The 20,360-nt window shown below is 38.1% G+C and overlaps 1 protein-coding gene across 2 annotated transcripts; it reads left to right on the top strand.

Moving 5' to 3' along the window:
- Positions 1-20,124, top strand: LOC133877549 (organellar oligopeptidase A, chloroplastic/mitochondrial-like). 2 transcript variants are annotated; one of them, XR_009901765.1, is made up of 17 exons: positions 1-233; positions 590-757; positions 878-1,001; positions 2,861-2,937; positions 3,606-3,749; positions 3,864-4,094; positions 4,156-4,246; positions 4,741-4,862; positions 6,189-6,296; positions 6,390-6,635; positions 7,157-7,302; positions 8,956-9,073; positions 14,600-14,759; positions 15,016-15,047; positions 15,256-15,379; positions 19,552-19,623; positions 19,788-19,853. XR_009901765.1 is itself a non-coding variant. In XM_062315894.1 (17 exons), the coding sequence occupies exons 1-17, from the start codon at positions 126-128 to the stop codon at positions 19,878-19,880; spliced, it is 2,106 nt and encodes a 701-aa protein (XP_062171878.1). In that variant the 5' UTR covers positions 2-125; the 3' UTR covers positions 19,881-20,124. The 2 variants fall into 2 exon arrangements, 1 of the variants encoding a protein (XP_062171878.1); XM_062315894.1 differs by having other exon boundaries at positions 2-233; positions 15,256-15,321; positions 19,788-20,124.
- Positions 20,125-20,360: the final 236 nt, after the last annotated feature.

The raw sequence follows: 20,360 nt of genomic DNA, 5'->3' as shown, positions 1-20,360 counted from the left end.
AGCCCTCCTCCAATGTTGTCCTGTACGGCTGGACCTGTTTATATGGATGAGTACCGAATCATTTCCCTGATCCTCAAACAGTCAATGAAACTTCAGTTGGCGGCTAGTTCCACTCCACACCACCAATGGCGTCCGAGTACAACCCCTTGTTGGAGGACTTCGTTTTTCCTCCTTTCGATGTTATCGAGCCCCGCCATGTCCGTCCCGCCATCCTGTCTCTCTTGAAGAAACTTGTACGTATAGCTTCAGGTTCTATTACTTTCAGTTTGGTTGCTGAAGAGAGTTACTGAGAAGAAAAGAGAAAGAAAACAGGTTTTTATTTTTGGCAATATATATAGTTTTAATAAGAAACAATGATCTTATGAAAACTTTTAAATTCGGATTTCATTAATGTGGAGATGTTCCGGGGTTGAAAGTAAAATGACTCAATTTTAATGGGTCCATTCAATTTCCAAGGACGATCAAACACGCCCTTAATTATTTTTTTCTTTTCTCATCAATCCTAGTAGAGAACCAGGAATTGGATTTGTATATATTTCAGTTTTCTAGTATATAATTTGGATTTAACTGTGGATCACTGGAGTTGCAGGAGAGTGATTTGGTTGAATTGGAAGAAACGCTGGAACCAACGTGGCCAAAGTTAGTTGAGCCTCTGGAGAAGATCACAGATAGATTATCTGTTGTTTGGGGAGTTGTTAACCATCTCAATGCGGTAAAGGACTCTCCTGAACTTCGTTCTGCTATCGAAGAAGTTCAGGTATGTATCAACTCCTTCTGCCTTCAGATTGATCAGAGTGGTATTTTGGACATCCTTGTTGAGTTTCATTTTATATGAAATGCGCCTATTGATTTGTTTATTTATTTTGTTTTATGGCAGCCAGAGAAGGTGAAATTCCAGCTTAGGTTGGGCCAAAGCAAACTAATATATTCAGCTTTTAAAGCTATAAAAGACTCTTCCAACTGGGAAAATTTGAGTGAAGCACGTAAACGTATTGTGGAAGGTTAGCAAAACTTGTCTGTGGTAGAAAAGATTTGTGTTTACTTGACTGACTTAAGGGGATCTTCTTCTGGTTTTGAATTGATAATGGTCACTGTCGACCTGATGGTTGTCATTGCCTATTACTTAATTAATATTGGGAGTCTGAAAAACAAAACATGATACTTCCCACATCAGTGAGGTCTATTTTCTGCCCTATTAAGATCTATATGTCTTACTGAAATCTGAAGGCACATGACAATATGAGGACCTTCCAGAGAATGTAAGAGCTCAATAACCACCCATGAAACTGTTACACAACAAAAAAACCTTACGTTTATTAAGATTTACGGTTCTATAGAAACTACAAGATAGCGAGTTAGCGACCTTGCTTCCCTGTGCATATGCTTTACATTTACTTCCGTTTCATTTCCCCAATTAAATTTAACGTTTCCTAACATCTGTTTGTGGCTATTAGTTGACGCATTTATATGACATCAATGAGCTTGGATCTCACTGAACATCTTTTTGACATGCCATTGCCTACATCTTTTTGAATTGAATCCAACTACATGTCATCAGTTCAAACTTTGATTCCAATCTACCTCCCCTTTTGAAGTTAAAAAAAAAAATCACCTATTAGGTCACACTCATTGGGGGGAGTCCGAGCTTACCCATAGAATAATGGTTAAAATTCTTTATTTCCTACCCACATAAACTTTTAGGATAAGTGGTAACTAGTGGAGATTCTTATTCTTTAAAATAGTTATGATTAAATGGGCTGAAGTCTAGGAGTTATGAACTGAGTACGCCTTACTAGGGGCGGAGCTAGTAGTGGTCAAGAGAGGGCAAATGCACCCGCTGCCCCGCCCAAAAATTCCTTTAGCTCAGCTAGAATGTTTCCAATTGCCTTGGTTGCGCACCCTCAAAGAAAGAGAAATCCCTCTTTTGGAACTGTGACAAATCAAGAAAGGAGGAGAATAGTGTGAAAAAAGGGAGTCTTGTTGTAGGAGAAAGGAGGAGAATTGGAGAAGGAAAAAGCAGCAGTGCTCTTTGTAATATCGGTCAAACTTTCCCTCAACTTCCAAATCAAACAAACTTACACTTGAACAATATAATATAATAAGTTGGAGCTCAATTACTGTTGTTTCCTTCACCTCCACGCTTAGATACGCTTTATACTTGAATCAGTGCGACCCAGATTGCTGATTCCTCTAGTCTTCTCAATACGTGTTGTTGCTAGAACTACAGGTTGCTGACCACATTTTTTCGTTGGCCCCTTTCTGAAATGGTTGACCAGTAGTCTGGAGTCTAGAACTACATGTTGCTAGTTACTTGATTGACCGGTTTTGCCATTTCTAGAATTAACTTGACCTCCACCTATTGCACCACTAATTGCATCAACCAAAACACTTTTCTTTGTTTTGTCCTTTTTCTTGTGTGCTTCTTTCTCTATGTTATAGAAAGAGGATTGAGACTTTTGAGACTTTTTTGACTTTGTCACGTGACTTTGTCGCCTAACCTTGCAAACTGAATCATTTGCTTGAGACTTTTTTGAAGTCCGTTCCTTGTATTGATTAGAAAAAAAAATCATTTGCTTAAAAATTAGTCATGATAACACACTGATTTAGTTTTATCAACGATTTTTTATCTTGTATGTTTGAATGGAAAAACACTTATGAGTAATGTTTCTTGCACACTTTGTACACAAATTGTGTCCAGCAGATTTTTTTTTTTTTTTTTTGACCTTGCTTGCATTTCAGAATCATATCTTATGACTATTCATTTTTTACAATCATGTCATTGATGACATGCATTAGAGTGGCTTATGAACATTTTAGATATGTGACTCTGTCTTACATGCAAGATTCATGTTTTGTACAGCCCAAATAAGAGATGCAGTCCTCAATGGTGTTTCTCTTGAAGATGATAAAAGACAGCGGTTTAATGAAATCCAACAGGTGAGTTTCTGTTTGAACCAATAACATTTAAAGAATATAAAAGTTGGTAGAACGAGAAATGATATTGAAAAAAAAAAGGAGGGTTTTAATTTACCTAAAATAGGTAAGCATTAAAGTTTGACCATACCTTTGGAGTTCAAAATGGTCGATATGCTAAATGCTGCTTTCTTCCTTTGAACTCCATCGCAACCAATGCCCAGCCCACAGTGAAGAGGCAATGACTGTCAAATCCAAAATGTCATAAAACTGTTATCTGCATAGCAGATATGCTGGTACAGCCAAATTTACTTTAATCACTTCTCTGACAGAGGATTTCTTGCTCCTGAAGAATGTTGGTTTTTTTTTTTTGGGATGAATCCTCCTAAAGAATGTCATAGTGACGAAATAGACATTTTAACCAGTCAAATTGGAAAGAGAATTTAATAGATTGTTTTTGATTAATCTAATAGTACAAGATAGGATAAATCAAAATATAAATCTATTTATTGTCATTATTTGAAAATAAACAGACATGAAAGTGTCTTTTTCAGTTTTTTGTCACTAATGAATATGTGCTGACAACTTATGGGTTGTCTAGAAAATATATTTAACAAGGATGTTGATGAGGCAATAGCTGTTTCCATTTTATGGGCCGGTGATTCTTGCCTGTCATTCGAGTTAATTTGCAGGAGTTGGAAAAACTATCACAGAAATTTGAGGAGAATAATCTGGATGCCATAAAGAAGTTTGAAAAATTAATTAATGATAAGAAGGACATTGAAGGAATTCCTGCTACAGCACTTGCCATGGCTGCACAAATGGCAATTTCCAAGGTATTGCATATAAAGTCCTATAGGCAATATTACATCTGCTGTGAATAGGAAAGTTATACTCTGTTACAGTTTCCTTCATTTCTGATATTATTTTATGCATACTCTCGACATTAGGGACATGAAGACGCTACTGCTGAAAATGGGCCATGGGTTATTACTTTGGATGGTCCAAGCTATCGTTCTGTTATGCAACACGCTCAGAACCGATCTTTGCGCGAGGAAGTATACCGTGCTTATATCACTCGTGCTTCGAGTGGAGATCTCAACAATACACCAATTATTGACCAAATTTTGAAGCTTAGGTTGGAAAAGGCAAATCTTCTTGGCTACAATAACTATGCTGAGGTATGATGTATTATATATTTGCAAAGTTTTTTTTTTAGAAACTTACTTATGTTCAATTTAGGTAAGCATGGAAAATAAAATGGCTACTGTCAATAAAGCAGTGGAGCTTATTGAGGAACTTCGTATTGCTTCTTGGAATTATGCAATTCAAGGTAATTTTCTGTTGACTTGCACTGTGTTCTGATGTGACATAAAGGTGAAAACATTTTGAGTGATTTGTTTAATGTATTTGTTTTGTGAACAGAAAACAAAAATGTTAACAAACATGGCCAATAGTTGTCTTTATCATAAAATAGATGTGTGGTATGTTCTCTCTTGGGGCTTTTCTGCAGATAATTTTATTTTTTTGATAGGTATGATCAATGAAGAAAATATGAGTTGTGGTTACAAATCAAACTCTCACTCTTGGTAATAGGTAGGATACAGTACATCCACTAGTGAGGTTAAGGGTCAACTGAGCATCTCAGTGGTGGGATTGAATACTAGTTGGTCAACTAGTCAACCCCCAACCTAACTTATTTCAGCTCACACTGGGTAGCCAATAGATTTATGGAATAGCTGTTAAGCGGTAGACAAGAGAAGCAATTCTCAGATTGTTTATATTTTCCAATTAATAGTTGTCTCACTGTTTTCTTTTTCTTTGTAGACATGGAGGACATTAAAATTTTTGCTAAAGGTCAAAATGAAAGAGAAGCTGATAAATTGAATCACTGGGACATTAAATTCTGGAGTGAGAGACTTCGCGAGTCCAGGTTCCACATTAATGAGGTAGACCTGTGTATGTGTGCACACACGTGTGTGTTTGTGTCTCTGTGTAATGGAAGTTAAGGAAATGTAGGTTGATAACACTTTCAATGAGTTTCTATTAGCTTTATAATATGTATAACGTACAACCCTGATCTTGTTTAAGACACTATAGAATTTTTGTGCCCATAAAAACATGGTGAGGTCTTCCTTCTCATCGGTGCTTCAACCTTATTTTGATCATTAGTACATTACTGACAGTGGATGCTTGATCTTGTTATTCTTCGATTGGCTTCTCTTTATCAATATGCTATCAAAATCTCAGGGCCGTTTGGTTAAGTTTTGAGAAATGTTTTGGAATTTTGGTTTTGAAAAAGATAAAAATTGAGAATTGATTTGGTGGGGGGTATCATTTGAAGAAAGTGTTGCATGAGTCCACAAATGAAAATTGTTTTAGTAAAATTTTGAGAAGAGTTTTTGAAAAACCAAAAATTGAGAAATATATTTACTAAAATGAAAGAAAAAATTTTAATTTTAATTTTTTTTTAAAAAACAAAGTGTTGCTCCATGGTGACGACAACCACCATGATGGTGATCTGGTGGCCACTACCGAGTTGCCAAATCTGACTGACAACCACCACGAGGCCACTAGATCCTTTTGCGGACCATTGTGGGGTCGCCAGATCCTTCTGACAGCCACCCCGGGGCCACCAGATTCGTCTTACGGCCACCACGCGGTTGCCAGATCCGTCTGTTGTCCACCTTTGGCTTGCCAAATCCTTCAAGCGTCCACCTTCAGGCCACTAGATGATGGCCACAGCACCACCTCAACTTTATTGTTTTTATTTGTTATACATGTAATTAACACCCCCTACACCTAATAAAAAAAAGTTGTACATGAACAATCTCCTCCTTGAAAAAAATATAATTGTAATTAATTTTTTTAGTAATGCTAGAAACTACTTTTTTATCCCACAATTATCTTACATTGTTGATATGACAATTCCAACTAATCCTTGGATTAATCATTATATATATATATAATGGATGGTTAGGACTGCCACATCAATATTGGATAATTGTGGGATAAAAATGTAATATTTGGCATTTCTCATTATTTTTTTTTTATAAATGTTGTGTTTTATTTTTTGAGAACTGTTTTGTAGTTTGTTTTAAAAAGTGTGTTAGTGAGGCCATATTTGAAAATCTGTTTGGTTAACTGATATTTGAAAAGAGTTTTCAGAGAAGTGCAAAGGGTTTTTGAAATTTTTTCTAAACAGGCCCTGAGTTGCACTTGCTGCATTTACATAAGCTTTAGTTCTACTTCTGACTTGATTTTAAAATTTACAGGAAGAGTTGCGCTCCTTCTTTTCACTGCCAAAGGTTATAGATGGCCTCTTTAGCCTTGCAAAGATGCTCTTTGCAATTGATATTGATCCAGCTGATGGTGTAGCTCCGGTAATCCATTTCAGTTATTTCATTCACTTGCTTTCTCTTGATTTTTACATTAAACATGTCACTTAGTCAGATGTAAGGTTCGTTACTTTCCAGGTATGGAATGATGATATCAAATTCTACTGCGTTAAAGATTCCAGTGGTAGTCCAATGGCATACTTCTATTTTGACCCATATTCTCGTCCCTCTGAGAAACGTGGTGGGGCGTGGGTTTCCGAGGTTGTTGGTCGTAGTCGTGCACTTTCACATGATGGTGCATTGTCTAGGCTGCCCATTGCTCATGTTGTATGCAATCAAACACCACCACTAGCTGGCAAGCCAAGCCTTATGACCTTCCGTGAGGTATGATGCATTGCAGATAAGTCAAAATCATTTTAATTCTGGCCTTTATGGTGTAATTTAAAATCTCAAATAACATATGCAAGCTTCCCTGATGATCAAACCATAGTTATCTAGAAAATATTAGGAAACTGTACGTATACAGTCCTTTACTTGTATTAGTACATCTGAAAAATATGAAACAAAGTTCTGTAGTCAATGATTATCTCAACGAACTGTATATTTCACCTTGAACCATCTTTTATTATTTAATCTTAAATTTTACTTATAAAAGAAAAAGAACAGAAGTGTTTGCTTTGCTCTCCCCCTCCCCCTCCCCCCCTTTTTTTTCTGCCCTCTATTTTTCCAGGGTTGTTATTAGGGTTGAATTGTTTGATTTTTAAAAACTGATTCTTGTTTGCCCTCAAAGTGATTTGCCGGATATTGGATTGTTCATTAACTTTTGATTAGGTTTAATGGCATGTTGCAACCGTTGTGCTTGCTGAGTGCATCATTTTGACATTGATTGAAGGTATTATAAGCAGGTTGAGACCGTCTTCCATGAATTTGGCCATGCCCTTCAGCATATGTTAACCAAGCAAGATGAGGGGCTTGTTTCTGGTAGTCGAGGGATAGAATGGGATGCTGTTGAATTACCTTCTCAGTTCATGGAAAATTGGTGTTACCAAAGGTAATGTTGAATATCTATAATGAAATGTACTATCTTAAATAAAGTATTAGTTATTTTTTATTTGCTTGCCAGTGTGATCTTCCTATGGCTTTGATCTAATCCTTGCCTCATCTCTTTTTGCTGTTCAATAATTAACTTGATTTTCGTATTATCATAGTCCTTTTTCTTTTCCTGCTCTCCTCAGGAGGGGGGAAAGACATCAAGAAAGAGAGAATGTGAAAAGCGAGATGACAAAGTCTTAAAAGAAGATACATTCAATTTATTTTTCAAATATGCTTATCTACCATAACCTCATGTCATAGTCCTGGATAATGGAAATTTAGTGGAACCTCTTATGCTTGGTTTCAACACTCGAGGCATTGACAATGTTCAAGCCTGACGTCATGTACCACTTCATACTTCCTGCAAGTTCTGTGCAAGACGTGTGGTACTGGTATACATCTTTCCTCCAGGATTTCATATGTCATCGCAACTCATGGCTAAGAGGATTCTACTTTGATTTCTGTCCCATTTATTATTTATTTTATCATATTATTTCCACATTGTGCTTATATTACTCTGTAAGGAGTCCAACAGGTCAAACTAGTAAAGACCATGAAACAGTCGGTGGAAATTTTATTGACCAGAGCGAATCCTATACTCTGTTTGTTTGGGCGTAAAATATTTTTTGTATTTTCCGGTGTTTGGTGTAACCGAAAATAATGGTCAACGAAAATCATTTTCAGTTTGACCATAAAAGCCTCTTTAATTTTTGGAAAACGATTTACAATTTTAAAAACCGTAAATCGTTTTCTGGATTTAAAGTTTTTATTCTTGTAGGCATGTTTGTGGGAATCCGCTACCGTCGGATATTTAGTTTGGTAAATTTCAGTCTCAAACTTGCTTGTTGAGAAATTTCCTTAGCCATCATTTTTTGAGTGAGTAGTTCCTTGACATTAGCTGACTAAATGCTCTTGGTGTCTTAAGTAAAAGGATCCATCTCAAAAATTGCAAGAGAATCTTTTCCAAAAAAAAAAGGGCATTAACTTTTTTGCATTTATTATTCTTGTTGAAAGGATATTTCCAAAACACCTAGTAAATTTGATAAAATAAAATAAAATATTAAAATAAGTATTCCTGTGGATCTGCATCTGATAGGCCATTACAACTTGTTGCAGTGACCACTGGTCAGACACCTCCCCCCTCCTCTTTTCTTCTAAAGTTGCTTTGATATAAACAACTTAGCTTGAGAAATCCAGAAACTGATGTATTAAACTGTCATTTAATCACATTTATGGAAGTACACAGGACTTGGCTTGGGTACAACATTTACCTAGTGACAACTGTCTTGTTGGTCAAAATTCTACTTTACCTAGGCAGCTTGTTCTTCTCAGGTTTGCCTGGGGTTAGGTAACTGAGCAACAACCTCCTCTCTGACGCTGCTAAGTTGATTCTTGGTTTAAACCAGAGGTGTCTAGATTAATGGTGATTTGCAGCTACCATGGAGCTGACGCCAAGGCTTCACATCCTACCATTCAACCAAAAAGAAAAATAAGCAAACAATGTGAATTCTTTGGTTCAGTTTGAAATCGAGGACAGCATCTCATGCACTTGATTGTTTTTTTATACTTGTTCTAGATTTTACATCCTGTTATGAACATTCCCCTCTTGTAGGGATACTTTAATGAGCATTGCCAAGCACTATGAAACTGGAGAGTGTCTCCCTGAAGAAGTATGTTCAAAACTCCTTTCAACAAGGACTTTTCGTGCAGGTTCAGAGCTCCTTCGTCAGGTTAGTTGGTGTATATTATATTATTTAGAAACCGTTTGTGCTAAATGTGGATTAAGCTTTTTTCTGCTGTCCTTTTTTGCTTTTTAATCCAACGTCCATCCATATTTAATTTCAGGCAACAAAATTGATCGTCATTTTTATGGTTTTTTTTTTTTTTAATTTATTTATTTATCTAGGAGATAGTGTTTCTACTTGTTTCACTGCTAATCACGTTTGCAGAATGAATTACGTATTATGGTACTAGAAGCTTTGATGGTTGTAAATCTTATCCAATTCAAATATTTAGTGGTTGAAACACCCATTCGCATTAGTTCATCCAAAGTTCCTTACCCTTATGCACGGATTATTGAATAAGCCATCTTCCTATTGAGGTTAAGGAGTCAACTGAGCATCTCAGTGGTGGGATTGAATACCCGGATTGAATCAGAGTTCACGCCGCCTGCCCTGAACAAATGGGAGGCGTGGGCCAAAGGTCGCACATAAGCCGCTGGGTCGCACGACATAAGAACACCCAACATACATAGGCACACTCCTCCATGTGAAATATTCGTCTTCATTAGAGCTTTTTGGTAGTAGTTGTGACCAACAGCCATCAGCTGTCGGCTCGTTGGTAAGGCGAGAGCTTCAAGCCTGATTTCTGGTGGCACACACCCCACACAAGCAACACCCGACGAAGGGGGGACGGGGAAAGCTACAGGCCCAAAACTTTTGACCTTCTTTCTAAATGGGGGTGCCCAAAGCATCTCATCTTGTCATTTCGTTGTTGCTCTAAAAAAGAGACAGACCAGAGATGACAAGAGGAAGATATTTGGTGCAAAAAAGATAAGTCAATAAGAACAGCTTCAGCCCATACAAGTAGAAATCTCAATGTTAGGTACAGTCCCCAACATTCCTATAGAAATAAAATATATAAGCCTTGGGCTGAAGACATGTCCTAATCTATGATGCCATGCAAGTACGTTGTTTCAAACGCCGAATACGTTAAATCATCCACCGAAGATGCATAAGAATAATCCGATGAATCATGCGTAGCATAGGGATGAATCATTCCTAAGAACTAGAGTCTAGGGCTGCTCTTTGGCCAAAGGATGGACCCGCTAAAGTATCTCTTTGAAAAGCCAGCCCTCATGGGCCGTACAACAAGGTAGCAGATGTAACTCTCAGAGTTTGATATTGTGTATGTCACCTAGAAGCCCTAAATGAGTAAGGCAAGGGGCAGGCAATAGCAGACCACCTTCGAATCATCCCGTGCCTAACTATGAGCTTTATTTTATTAGTAAGGGGATGAATTTCCGGAGATGTGAATCTTTTCGCCCTTGCTTTCGAATTATATCATTCCTTTGCTTATGTTGCTTCCCTTCTTCAGGCTGGGAAGGAGAAGGACCTAAGATTTCAAGATGGTCTCAGAGAAGCCCCACATACTAAGGAGTAGTCTATTCTCCTGGGTGGGGTCAAGGTTGCCCAAAGGGTTTACTCTTGACCTAACCCAGAAGATGATATCCTGGAGAACACGTTTTGGTGGCCTTCTCGCTTGTTGGAATCATATACTAGTACCGTTTCCTATCTGGTTAGGTTTTCCAAATGGGTTAGTAGTTAATTGCTATCACCTTGGTATGGGTGCGGTATTTTCTTTTGGATTCGTGTTGTCCAGATGACAAGTACTAGTTGTTTGTGTGGGATGATTTGGAGCGTAAGCTCATTTGCGTGTTAGAACAAGCAATGAACAAGCGTGCTAAAGACAACAGACAAGCGTGTTGAATCAATAATGCTAAGACAACGGGGTGGGTAAGCTTACCGCCACCTTAAGCCAATGGGTGAAAATAGCTAGGCTTAGTTGAAAAATCTCATGCCAAAGGTTACACCTATCCATGGCTGGACCTCTCTTCTCGACCAGGACCACTAGCACCTCTGAGATCTAGCCCTCTCTTTCCTGCTGAAACTAGATGTGCTTCTGGTGCTTTCATTCCCTCATTCTCTTTTCTATCTTTTCTTCCAACAAGCTTTAAGCACCATCAAGAAGAGGAGATAATGAACTGACCCACTCTTCCCCTTTGCCTTTTATTCTGGTTGTAGGTCACAGCTTCAAGATCTCTAATCGGGCCTAGCATTGAGGTCTTTCTTCTTTGTCGGCCAGCACACCACAAGCAATGGACGAATGCACTGGCGCGAAAGCCGTTGTGCGTTAGAACAAGCAATAGACGAGCGCGCTAGCGCGAAAGTCGTTGCGTGTTAGAACAAGCAACGGACGAGGGCGCTAGCATGAAAGCCGTTGCACTAACGCGCATATGTTTTCTTGTTGCAGTAGTTTGATTGCTTGTTCATTGGCAAAAAAGAATACTGATTGAGCGTGGGCGTTATAGTTGAAGTTAACAACTGCAATCTAAGAAAAATTGAATCAGGAAGAGGTCAGCTGAGCTTGAGAGATCAGGGTCGAAAATTGCTTCACACTGGTCCACTAGTAGATGAACTAGTCTAGAAGTAAAAAGGGAAGGCAATAGAAAAAGGTCCCCCTTCGTCCCTTTGTTTGTCTTCTTCTCGCCGCTTTTCTCGTCTATCCTGCCCTGCGCAACTTTGGGTATGAACTAGGCTAGCCCAAAGATAAAACAGGGATAAGGTATTTCGGGATAAGGAATTAACCCAACTGAGAATATCCTTATCCTGGATAGGGATAACACATGCCCGCAACTAAACACTGCTTTTCGTCTTCGAAACCTGTCGGAGATTCATCGTCGGCTGATAGGATCCAATGGATTCTATAAAGAGAAATTAAAGAAATAGGAGAAAAGGAGAAAAAAAGATCACTTCGAGAGGATCAGGCCTCCAATATTGGCTTTAAGCAAAGGTAGCTCTTCTTGAATGTCCTTGCCATATAGCATCTACAACTTTATATAAGGGAAAACAAACTGAATTGAGTTTAATGAGAACATTGTAATTTGTAGAAAACAATTAATGAAAGACATTGTATCTTGCAGAAATTAAATAATCAAAAGCATAGGGACTAAACAAAGGGGAAGGTTCAAGGCATAGGGACTAAACAAAAGCATAGGAACTAAGCAAAGGGGAAGGTTCGAGAAGTGAGAATCCTATCATTGGCCCCCAAATGATGCCCGCAACCACCTCAAGAACTTGAATAGACACCACCGATGACTTCAATGGTGTCAACAAACCACCAAAACTATAACGACAATCTCTAGCCACCACCACAAAACCACCAGCTAACCCTACAAAAGTGGTTGACCACCACAGAGGACACCACGGACCACAGAAACTACCGAAGAACTCCTCACACAACACCACAACGACAAGAAAACCACCGGCTACACAAACACCAAGACATTTTTTCTTGCATCACTTATAGCCACCGACCACTATATTGTTGAGGTCGATGGAGGCAGCACACCTCCCTCCTACACTGCCACAGATGGGGGAATTAAGATGAAAGAAGAATAATTGGCAAAACAGGGGAGAGGATACCTTTTTAAAAATAAAAAATAAAATCCTAAGCTCTGATACTGTGTTAAGATTTATGTATTTCACCAAAAACATCCACACATGCGATAACATTTCATTCATACACTAGTATTTATAGGAAAGAATATTAGCTTCTAGTTTTAGGACACCTCACACTAGGACAACTCATAGAGGACACCTCACTATAGAAAAACGCATAGGGACACCTTATTACCTTCTAGTAGGGGCACTAGTCACTTTCTCTCTAATAGATGTGATAGTCCATCCTTAGGGAATAACTCACACGAAAAAAGGATGGAAACAATTTGTATCACGTCAACTAGCTTTCCTAGTGCTGTGTCAAAAAGATTGCAAACCCAAGTACAGGCTTTTGCAAGTACTAAATTCTCGGTAAGTACGAGACACCCTATTACCTTCTAGAATAGGGGCACTAGTCACTTTCTCTCTAACAGATGTGATAGTCCATCCTTAGGGAATAACTCAACGAAAAAAGGATGGAAACAATTTGTATCACGTCAACTAGCTTTCCTAGTGCTGCATAAAAAAGATTGCAAACCCAAGTGCAGGCTTTCGCAAGTACCAAATTCTCGGTAAGTACGAGGTCGATCCACAGGGAATGGTAGATACTAAGTAAAATTCTTATTATTGTACAGAAAAGTAAATTGAATTGATTTTTCCACTAAAAAGTGGAGCAATTGAGAGATGGTAAACTAAAATTTAATTAACTAAACTAAATTAATAAAAAGTGAATTAGAGAAAATTATTGGGAAACACTGGTTCAGAGATCCACTGAGTATTATATTACGTATTCCTGAGACATATTTTTAACTCACCTAGATAGAGAATCAACTCTCCTAATCAGAAAATAAAACAATTCAGCGCAAAGTAAATATAAAATAAATTAAACATGGGTTAGTTGAGAATTTGATTTTAAAAATATGTTACAATAAATTAAGCATTGAATATATTTTCGAATCATAACAAATCAAACAAAGTAAGCATTTGATATAAACAAAAATCATAATAAATCAAAAGAAACTTGTAATATTAAATTACTCTCAAATTAAAATCATCCTCAACATTTAATCATTAATTTATGAAGAACAAATAAAATAGTCTCAAGAACACATAATAAAAATACTAAGTTTCACCCCTAACCTTAGCTAGAGATTTAGCCACTCATAACTATGAAAATAAATTCCATAGGTAAAGTACTAAACATCAAACTAAAACAACTAAATTGAAAATAACAAATAACTAGAACCAGTGACAAATCTCTAGAAGCCTTCTAAATCATCTACTTTGTCACTTAGTTGAAAAGAAAGAAAGACCGCAGAAAATTCATCCCTTTTTCCTGTGCCGTGCGTCTTCTCTTATAGAGATAAAAGTCATTCTTCTTTTAGGATCTGTACAACTATAGGAATCTTAATCTTTTATTTGTTTCAGGTCTCTCTTTTACACTTGAAACAAAATACTGCTTCTTCTTTTTATAAGGGCCAAAGAGACCTTTTTCTTCTTGGTTTTGTGTTACCCATAGTCTGACTCTTTGTGATAGACTAGATTTCAATCTTCCCTTTTTCTTTTCCTTTTTTTTTTCCTTGTTTTGTCATGTAGTAGTATTAGAATGTTTCTCCAATTCGTAGGTCCAGTAGTTTGGTTTCACCTCTTCTTGTATTACATGTTGGACTCTATCTTGGGCATAGGATGGATTTCTTCTTTTGACCCACCTCTTGACTTTTACTCTTTGCTTTCTTTTGTAATTCCTACATAACGCAATCTCTTGCATAAATATATCATTTAAGCTTAAGATTAATAATTGAACAATATTCCACAATTAAATATAAAATGTAAGAATTAAATCATAATAAAGTATGATAATGTTTACTTTAATAGATAAAATTAGCACTTTTAAGCTATTATCACCTAGTATTCTTTTAATTGCTTAATGAGTGTAAAATATGTTAATAAAAAGAAAAAAAGAACTACTTATTCTATCACTTTATTACAAAAATGAAATATTTTGCGACTGTTTGATATGTTATCCTGTCATTGTAGCTACGATTTGCCAGTGTAGATATGGAGCTCCATACAAACTATATTCCAGGTGGATCAGAAACTGTCTATGACATTGATCAAAGAGTGGGTAGAAGGACGCATGCAATCCCCTTGCTACCAGAGGACAGGTTCCTATGTAGTTTAAGCCATATATTTTCAGGTTGGTTTTCTAGATTGTTTTACTGTTAGAAGTTACCCTTTTGTAAGAGTTATATTTACAAATTTAAAAGAACTAATTATAGTAATGATTATAAATTGATTGATATAAAATAATTGAATGATAATCAGATAATGTAATGAAGTACATCAAAAAGTGTATAATTCCAACTGTTGTCCTACATAGTTAAAAATTTAGTAATTTTTCTACCTTTTGTTATATGTGAAATCACAAATGTCTCATTGTTTGTGAACATTAGATCAATATGCAGCTGGATACTACAGCTACCAGGTACTTTTTTGTAACTCCTTGTAGACATGATATGTTTTCCATCTGATATTCATGCTTTCCTCATATTGCTTTTCACTATGAAAGCATAAAAATCAATTCGCACATTTTGTCAGCAAGATGGTTCTTTATTCTTTTTCAGAGTTCATTTAGATTGTCATTTTGTCCTTTTTATATCATATCTTTCTAACTTAGAAGTCTGGTTTTTCAGTGGGCAGAGGTGTTATCTTTTGATGCCTTTTCAGCATTTGAGGAGGCTGGCTTTGATAATGATACGGTACTTCAAAGAAATTGACCTACCTTTTCTCATTCCTCAAATGATCTCCATTCTATCAGTGAAGTATTTTTTTTCTTCTGTTCCTTGTCTTTTTTGTGGCCCAGCTAGTGTAGTAGATATTTTTTTTTTTTTTGGATAAGTAAGTAGAGAATTTTATAAAAAGAGTAAAAGGTGCCCCTAAGCATACAAGAAGTATATAAAGGAAACCAAAACAGGAGAGGGGGGGGGGGGGGGGGGGGGGGGAGGGTGAGGGAAAACACCCGAAAAACCCAAAAACAGGAAGAAACCCAAAGACCCCTACAAAACCAGCCCACAAAATCCAAAGACTAAAACATCACATTAGAGGCCTTCTTGCCTTGCCCCGGCTAAAACCAAAATCCCTGGCATCATAATTAATTGTGCATTCTAGGTTTTTCACTTCACAACACCTTTTAAACTAAAGAGTGGAGACTGGAGCCTCTAGATGATGCTTCGCATCAAATAGAGCCATGAAGTCTAAAAAGTCCTTCTCATTCCCCTCGTGTGAGACCTCCAAAGTTTGAAAACAGAGGCTAAGATCAATTGCTGCCCTGGGAGGACTACCAATCTCTGTAAGACCACCTCCCCGCGAAGAATCATCAACAAAGGCTGCCCCTAGAGGCTCGCCCACTTCTGAAGGAGAAGGGGCCATGCCTCTTGGGAGAAGAAAGCCACTCCGAAGAATAGGCTGACAACCCTCGTCTTGAGCAGGCATAGACACTATCGCGTCCTTTGTTGGTTCTAACAAGGGCTTTGTTAGCAACCCCAAATGACGGCAAGGAAGAAGCCTTGCGAACACCGAAAGTCTCAAGAGCCTCCCCAAGCAGATGCTTATCCAATTTGCCAACCTTATTCTTCCGGGAGTATTTAAGCACAAACTTGGATTCCGACAGATAAATAGGCGCTCTAGACTCCGACATCACAGGGAAAGAATAACGCAACCTTTCACCAAGAGCTGCCGCTTCTGATAAGCAAACGCCGGGGGTTGGACGAAACCCATCTAGAGCCGGAGAAGGAGCCAACAAATTGCAGTAAGCCTCAGACGAAGACAGCAACAGAGGACCCTCACCTCGAGCAGATCTCACCAAGGGCGCTGAAGACAGCTTAGCTGTAGAAAGCGTCGGGATGCAACCCACGGTTGACTGCTCCAGAGCAGCGGCAAACACCTTCACAAAAGCTGTCGGAGATGAGACCTTCAGAGAAGTAGTAGAGTGCATAGCAGACACTGAGCACTCACCTGACGAACAGCTTGAAGCAATCGGCGCCGGAGAAGCAACGACACCTGCCGAAGCCGCAGGGCCCAAGGCCGAAATCGGACTCGCTCTCAAACCCACAGAAAAATCGTTGGAGCCCTATACCTGATCAAAACCCGACATGGAAGACTTCTTAGACCTAAAGCCCACTCTACTGGACCTATCCCTAAAATGCCTCCAGCCCAACCCAAAACCACTCTTAAGCAACCGACCCAACCCAAATCTGCCCATTCTCCACTACTTCAGCCCAGCATAGGAGTGCAAGCCCAAAAAAAGCCTATACTCACAAGCCCAACCAAGCCATGCTTCAAAAAGGCCAAGAAGCTTCCTGAGAACCCCAAACTCCTCTAAGGCGTCACCATCACACTTCTTCGAGCATGCCAAACTGCCTCTACTAGACACGAAACCCTCTGAAGCGTCACCTTCACCCACTGCAACCCTCTGCATGGAACACACCAGACTGCACCCACAGGAATCTCGAATCTTGGAGCCACCAACAAGAGGGTCATTACCCAAAGGATTAGAAGAAAAACACTCCATTGCGTAGCAATACACCGCCTGCCGGATCATCTCCTTCTCCCGACCCATTGGAATAAGCTTCTCCATCTCACACCAGACCACAGGCACCGACTGAACCTAAGGCCCGTCAACTATGACAGGAGTCGGCGAGCGTACCACCTCGGCGAACGACAAAACGCCCGCGGCCTTACCCAATATCTTTCCTGCCGGAGCGCCACTAGAAGATGATGACACCATCGTAGAACAAAAACAAACCAACACTTTGCTCAACTCCCCAGAAACACGACCCCACCCCCGCCCATCATGGCTTTCAGGGAACACTACCATTCCTCTCCGGCCACCCACATCATAAACCGCCACCTGCAAGAACCGGCCGGAGCTATTACCACCTATCCGAACGATGGTCACCTTCGAACCCTCCCTAAAAGATTTCACGAACAACTCGGAACCACGATCTCGCAGTGCCTCTTCCACCATCAACAAAGCTACGCAACACTCGCCTAGCAGAACCCACCCTGAGAACTCATTCCTTTTTTCCACCACCCTTAACTCAACAGACCCTTTAACCACAAAGAAGGCGAAAGATTTCGCCTCCATAAAGAATCGGTTCTCCATACCCAACCGCACAGGACAACCCCCGAGGGGGTTCGCAGCATCCATGCGGCGCTCACATGACTGAAAACCAAGAGATGCAAGCTGATCAGATCCAACCAACTCTATGGAGTGCAGAACCACTCTTTACTTAGCACTCCTAGACAGGTTAGAAAGAAAGGAGGAAGGGAGATATCTGAGGCTGAAGACTAGCGGGACGCGCCTACACGCGCCACCACTGGGGAGAGGAGAGAAAGCGTGACAGTAGCTGAAGGAGTATTACGAAGACCTGTGTCCAAGAATGATACCAATAAGATCTCTCTTCCATATCATGAACTAAAATCTAGTGTAGTAGATTGCCATGCAATGCCTCTTATTTTTACCGTAGTGGCTACTAATTTGACTCAAATCTCATTGATTTAGTCTATTCATAGTCTAAGTTCCCAAGGGGAATAACGATCTGATATTTTATAAGTCACGTTCCTCGGCGTACATGTGTCCCTCGGATGGCTTTCTTTGCACCACGTGGCAAGGGAAGATGGCAGGCAGCGGCTAGATTATGTACTTTCTGTCTGTCGCTGATGGTTATCATTATTAAGATGTCAACGGCATTATTTTATTCTACCAAAAATTACTCATAAATTGGAATTGTTGACATTTTGTCCGAAGAAGTTTTTTGGTTACCAATGCAGTGTATCATATTTCTTGTCTATTTCACATGCTTAATTTATTTTTGCAGTCAATAGTTATGGTAGATTATATATCAGTACTCTTGAAAGTCATGTATATTTGTTCTAGTTTCTCTGATCTTATAAAGCTTCTTACCTCTTTAATTACTTTCTTCATTAGGTTCCTTATCAAAAAAAAAAAAAAATTACTTTCTTCATTAGGTTCCTTCTTAGAATCTCATTTAGTTGCTTAATTATATGATTCATATCAAGATCAATTTACTAAAATTTGATGGAGATTCAATGATTTGACTTGGTAACAGATTTTTTTTTTTGTTTATTGTGGGAGATTGCTTATCTGTTGTTATATGATTTTAAATTATATTGTAAGAAACAGTACTTGGTGATATATACTTGTGCATCTATCATGCATGCTTCCTTCTGTGCACTTCACATCTAATCAACACATCCTTCTTTATGAGAGCTTTCTTTTGTAATAGACATAGACACAAATATAAATACATACATATACATAAACACAAATATACATACATACATACATACATACATGTGCGCTCGCATTACCGACATCGAGATATTATTTCAAAAGAAGTAACCTTTTTTTTTTCTTCTTCCAAATCTTGAACATTCATCGTGTTTGTCAACTTTGATATGATAAAATAGATGGTGGGTTGAGTTTTAAAATTAGTAGATATAGTTTATTGGTCTGTAACTTTATGGTACATATTTGCCCAAGGCAGTCATTTAAAATATTTCATGAGAGAGGAATTAATTCTTATTTAAGTGGCCAATGTTATTTACATATGAATTTTAGAAATTTCAGTATCATATTTTTCAAGGTAGTCTTGATTATTGCACGAGATAAACTCATCATTTAAAATTCTTGTCATTATTTACTTGCAATTAACCAGCAGTGGATCATATTATTTTGAAAGTTTACTTGTCAGTGCAATAGTTGCATATGTTTACTATTACTTATTGTAAATTTTAATCATGTTTGTTGTTCTAGTCACTCCATTGATATAGCATCAATATAAACATCATGACTATAATAGCATGCTTTGAGTGATCTCTTGGATGAACTGGTTACTTCATGAGATAATAAGTCTATCACACTGGTCTCATGTCAATAGTTGATTGATTAATCTATCTTGCCACAGGTTATTAAAGAAAAGGGCCTGAAATTTCGAGACACTGTACTTGCTCTTGGTGGTGGAAAATCACCCCTTGAGGTCATACACTATCAATATACAATTATTTTTCCTTCAATAAATATAAAATCTCACCATGAAAGTGCCACTAGCTCATGGTTTTGGTGATAACCTACCATTTGAACTAGAACTTTGTTCTTGTGCAGACCTTGTTGTTTCTAATTGTATAGGGAAATCACTTTCAGGTTTTCATTGAGTTCCGAGGGCGTGAACCTTCATCAGAGGCAATGCTCAGATACAATGGTCTACTAAAATCTACAGCTGCTACTGGAGGGTAAGATTCACATCCAAGAAATGGAGAAAACAAGTATCTTTATTACTTTATTCTCTTTTCTTTTCTTTTTTTGGCGAGAAGTATCTTTGTTACTTGGTATTGAAGAATTAGTTACTAATATAAGAAATGGAATTGTATGCACAGAAATTAATTATTCATAAATTGTACAAAGCCTATCAAATGGGACAAATGGGAGGCTTTAATTCTATTTTTTTTTGTTTTTTAATTGAGGAATGAGATTGTGATGATCTTTATGGTATCGGAACGCATATTGGCCGCCTTAAACAAAATTAAACTTAGTTTATTATTTTTATACAAAATACAAATTTCTTTTAGAAAAAGCTAGGCGAGTTACAGGTTATATTTGGATAAACGTGAGCTTGCTTTAAAGGTGGCCAGCCTATCTAACTCAATACATTAAGTGGTGATAAGTTTCACTTAACCATATTGAATAAGTTCATGCGGTCACTCTTGATGTTTATTT

The sequence above is a fragment of the Alnus glutinosa genome, chromosome 9 (assembly GCF_958979055.1).
Source record: "Alnus glutinosa chromosome 9, dhAlnGlut1.1, whole genome shotgun sequence".
In the NCBI taxonomy this organism is placed as follows: Eukaryota; Viridiplantae; Streptophyta; class Magnoliopsida; order Fagales; family Betulaceae; genus Alnus; species Alnus glutinosa.
This window is presented reverse-complemented; position numbering and strand designations above follow the sequence as displayed.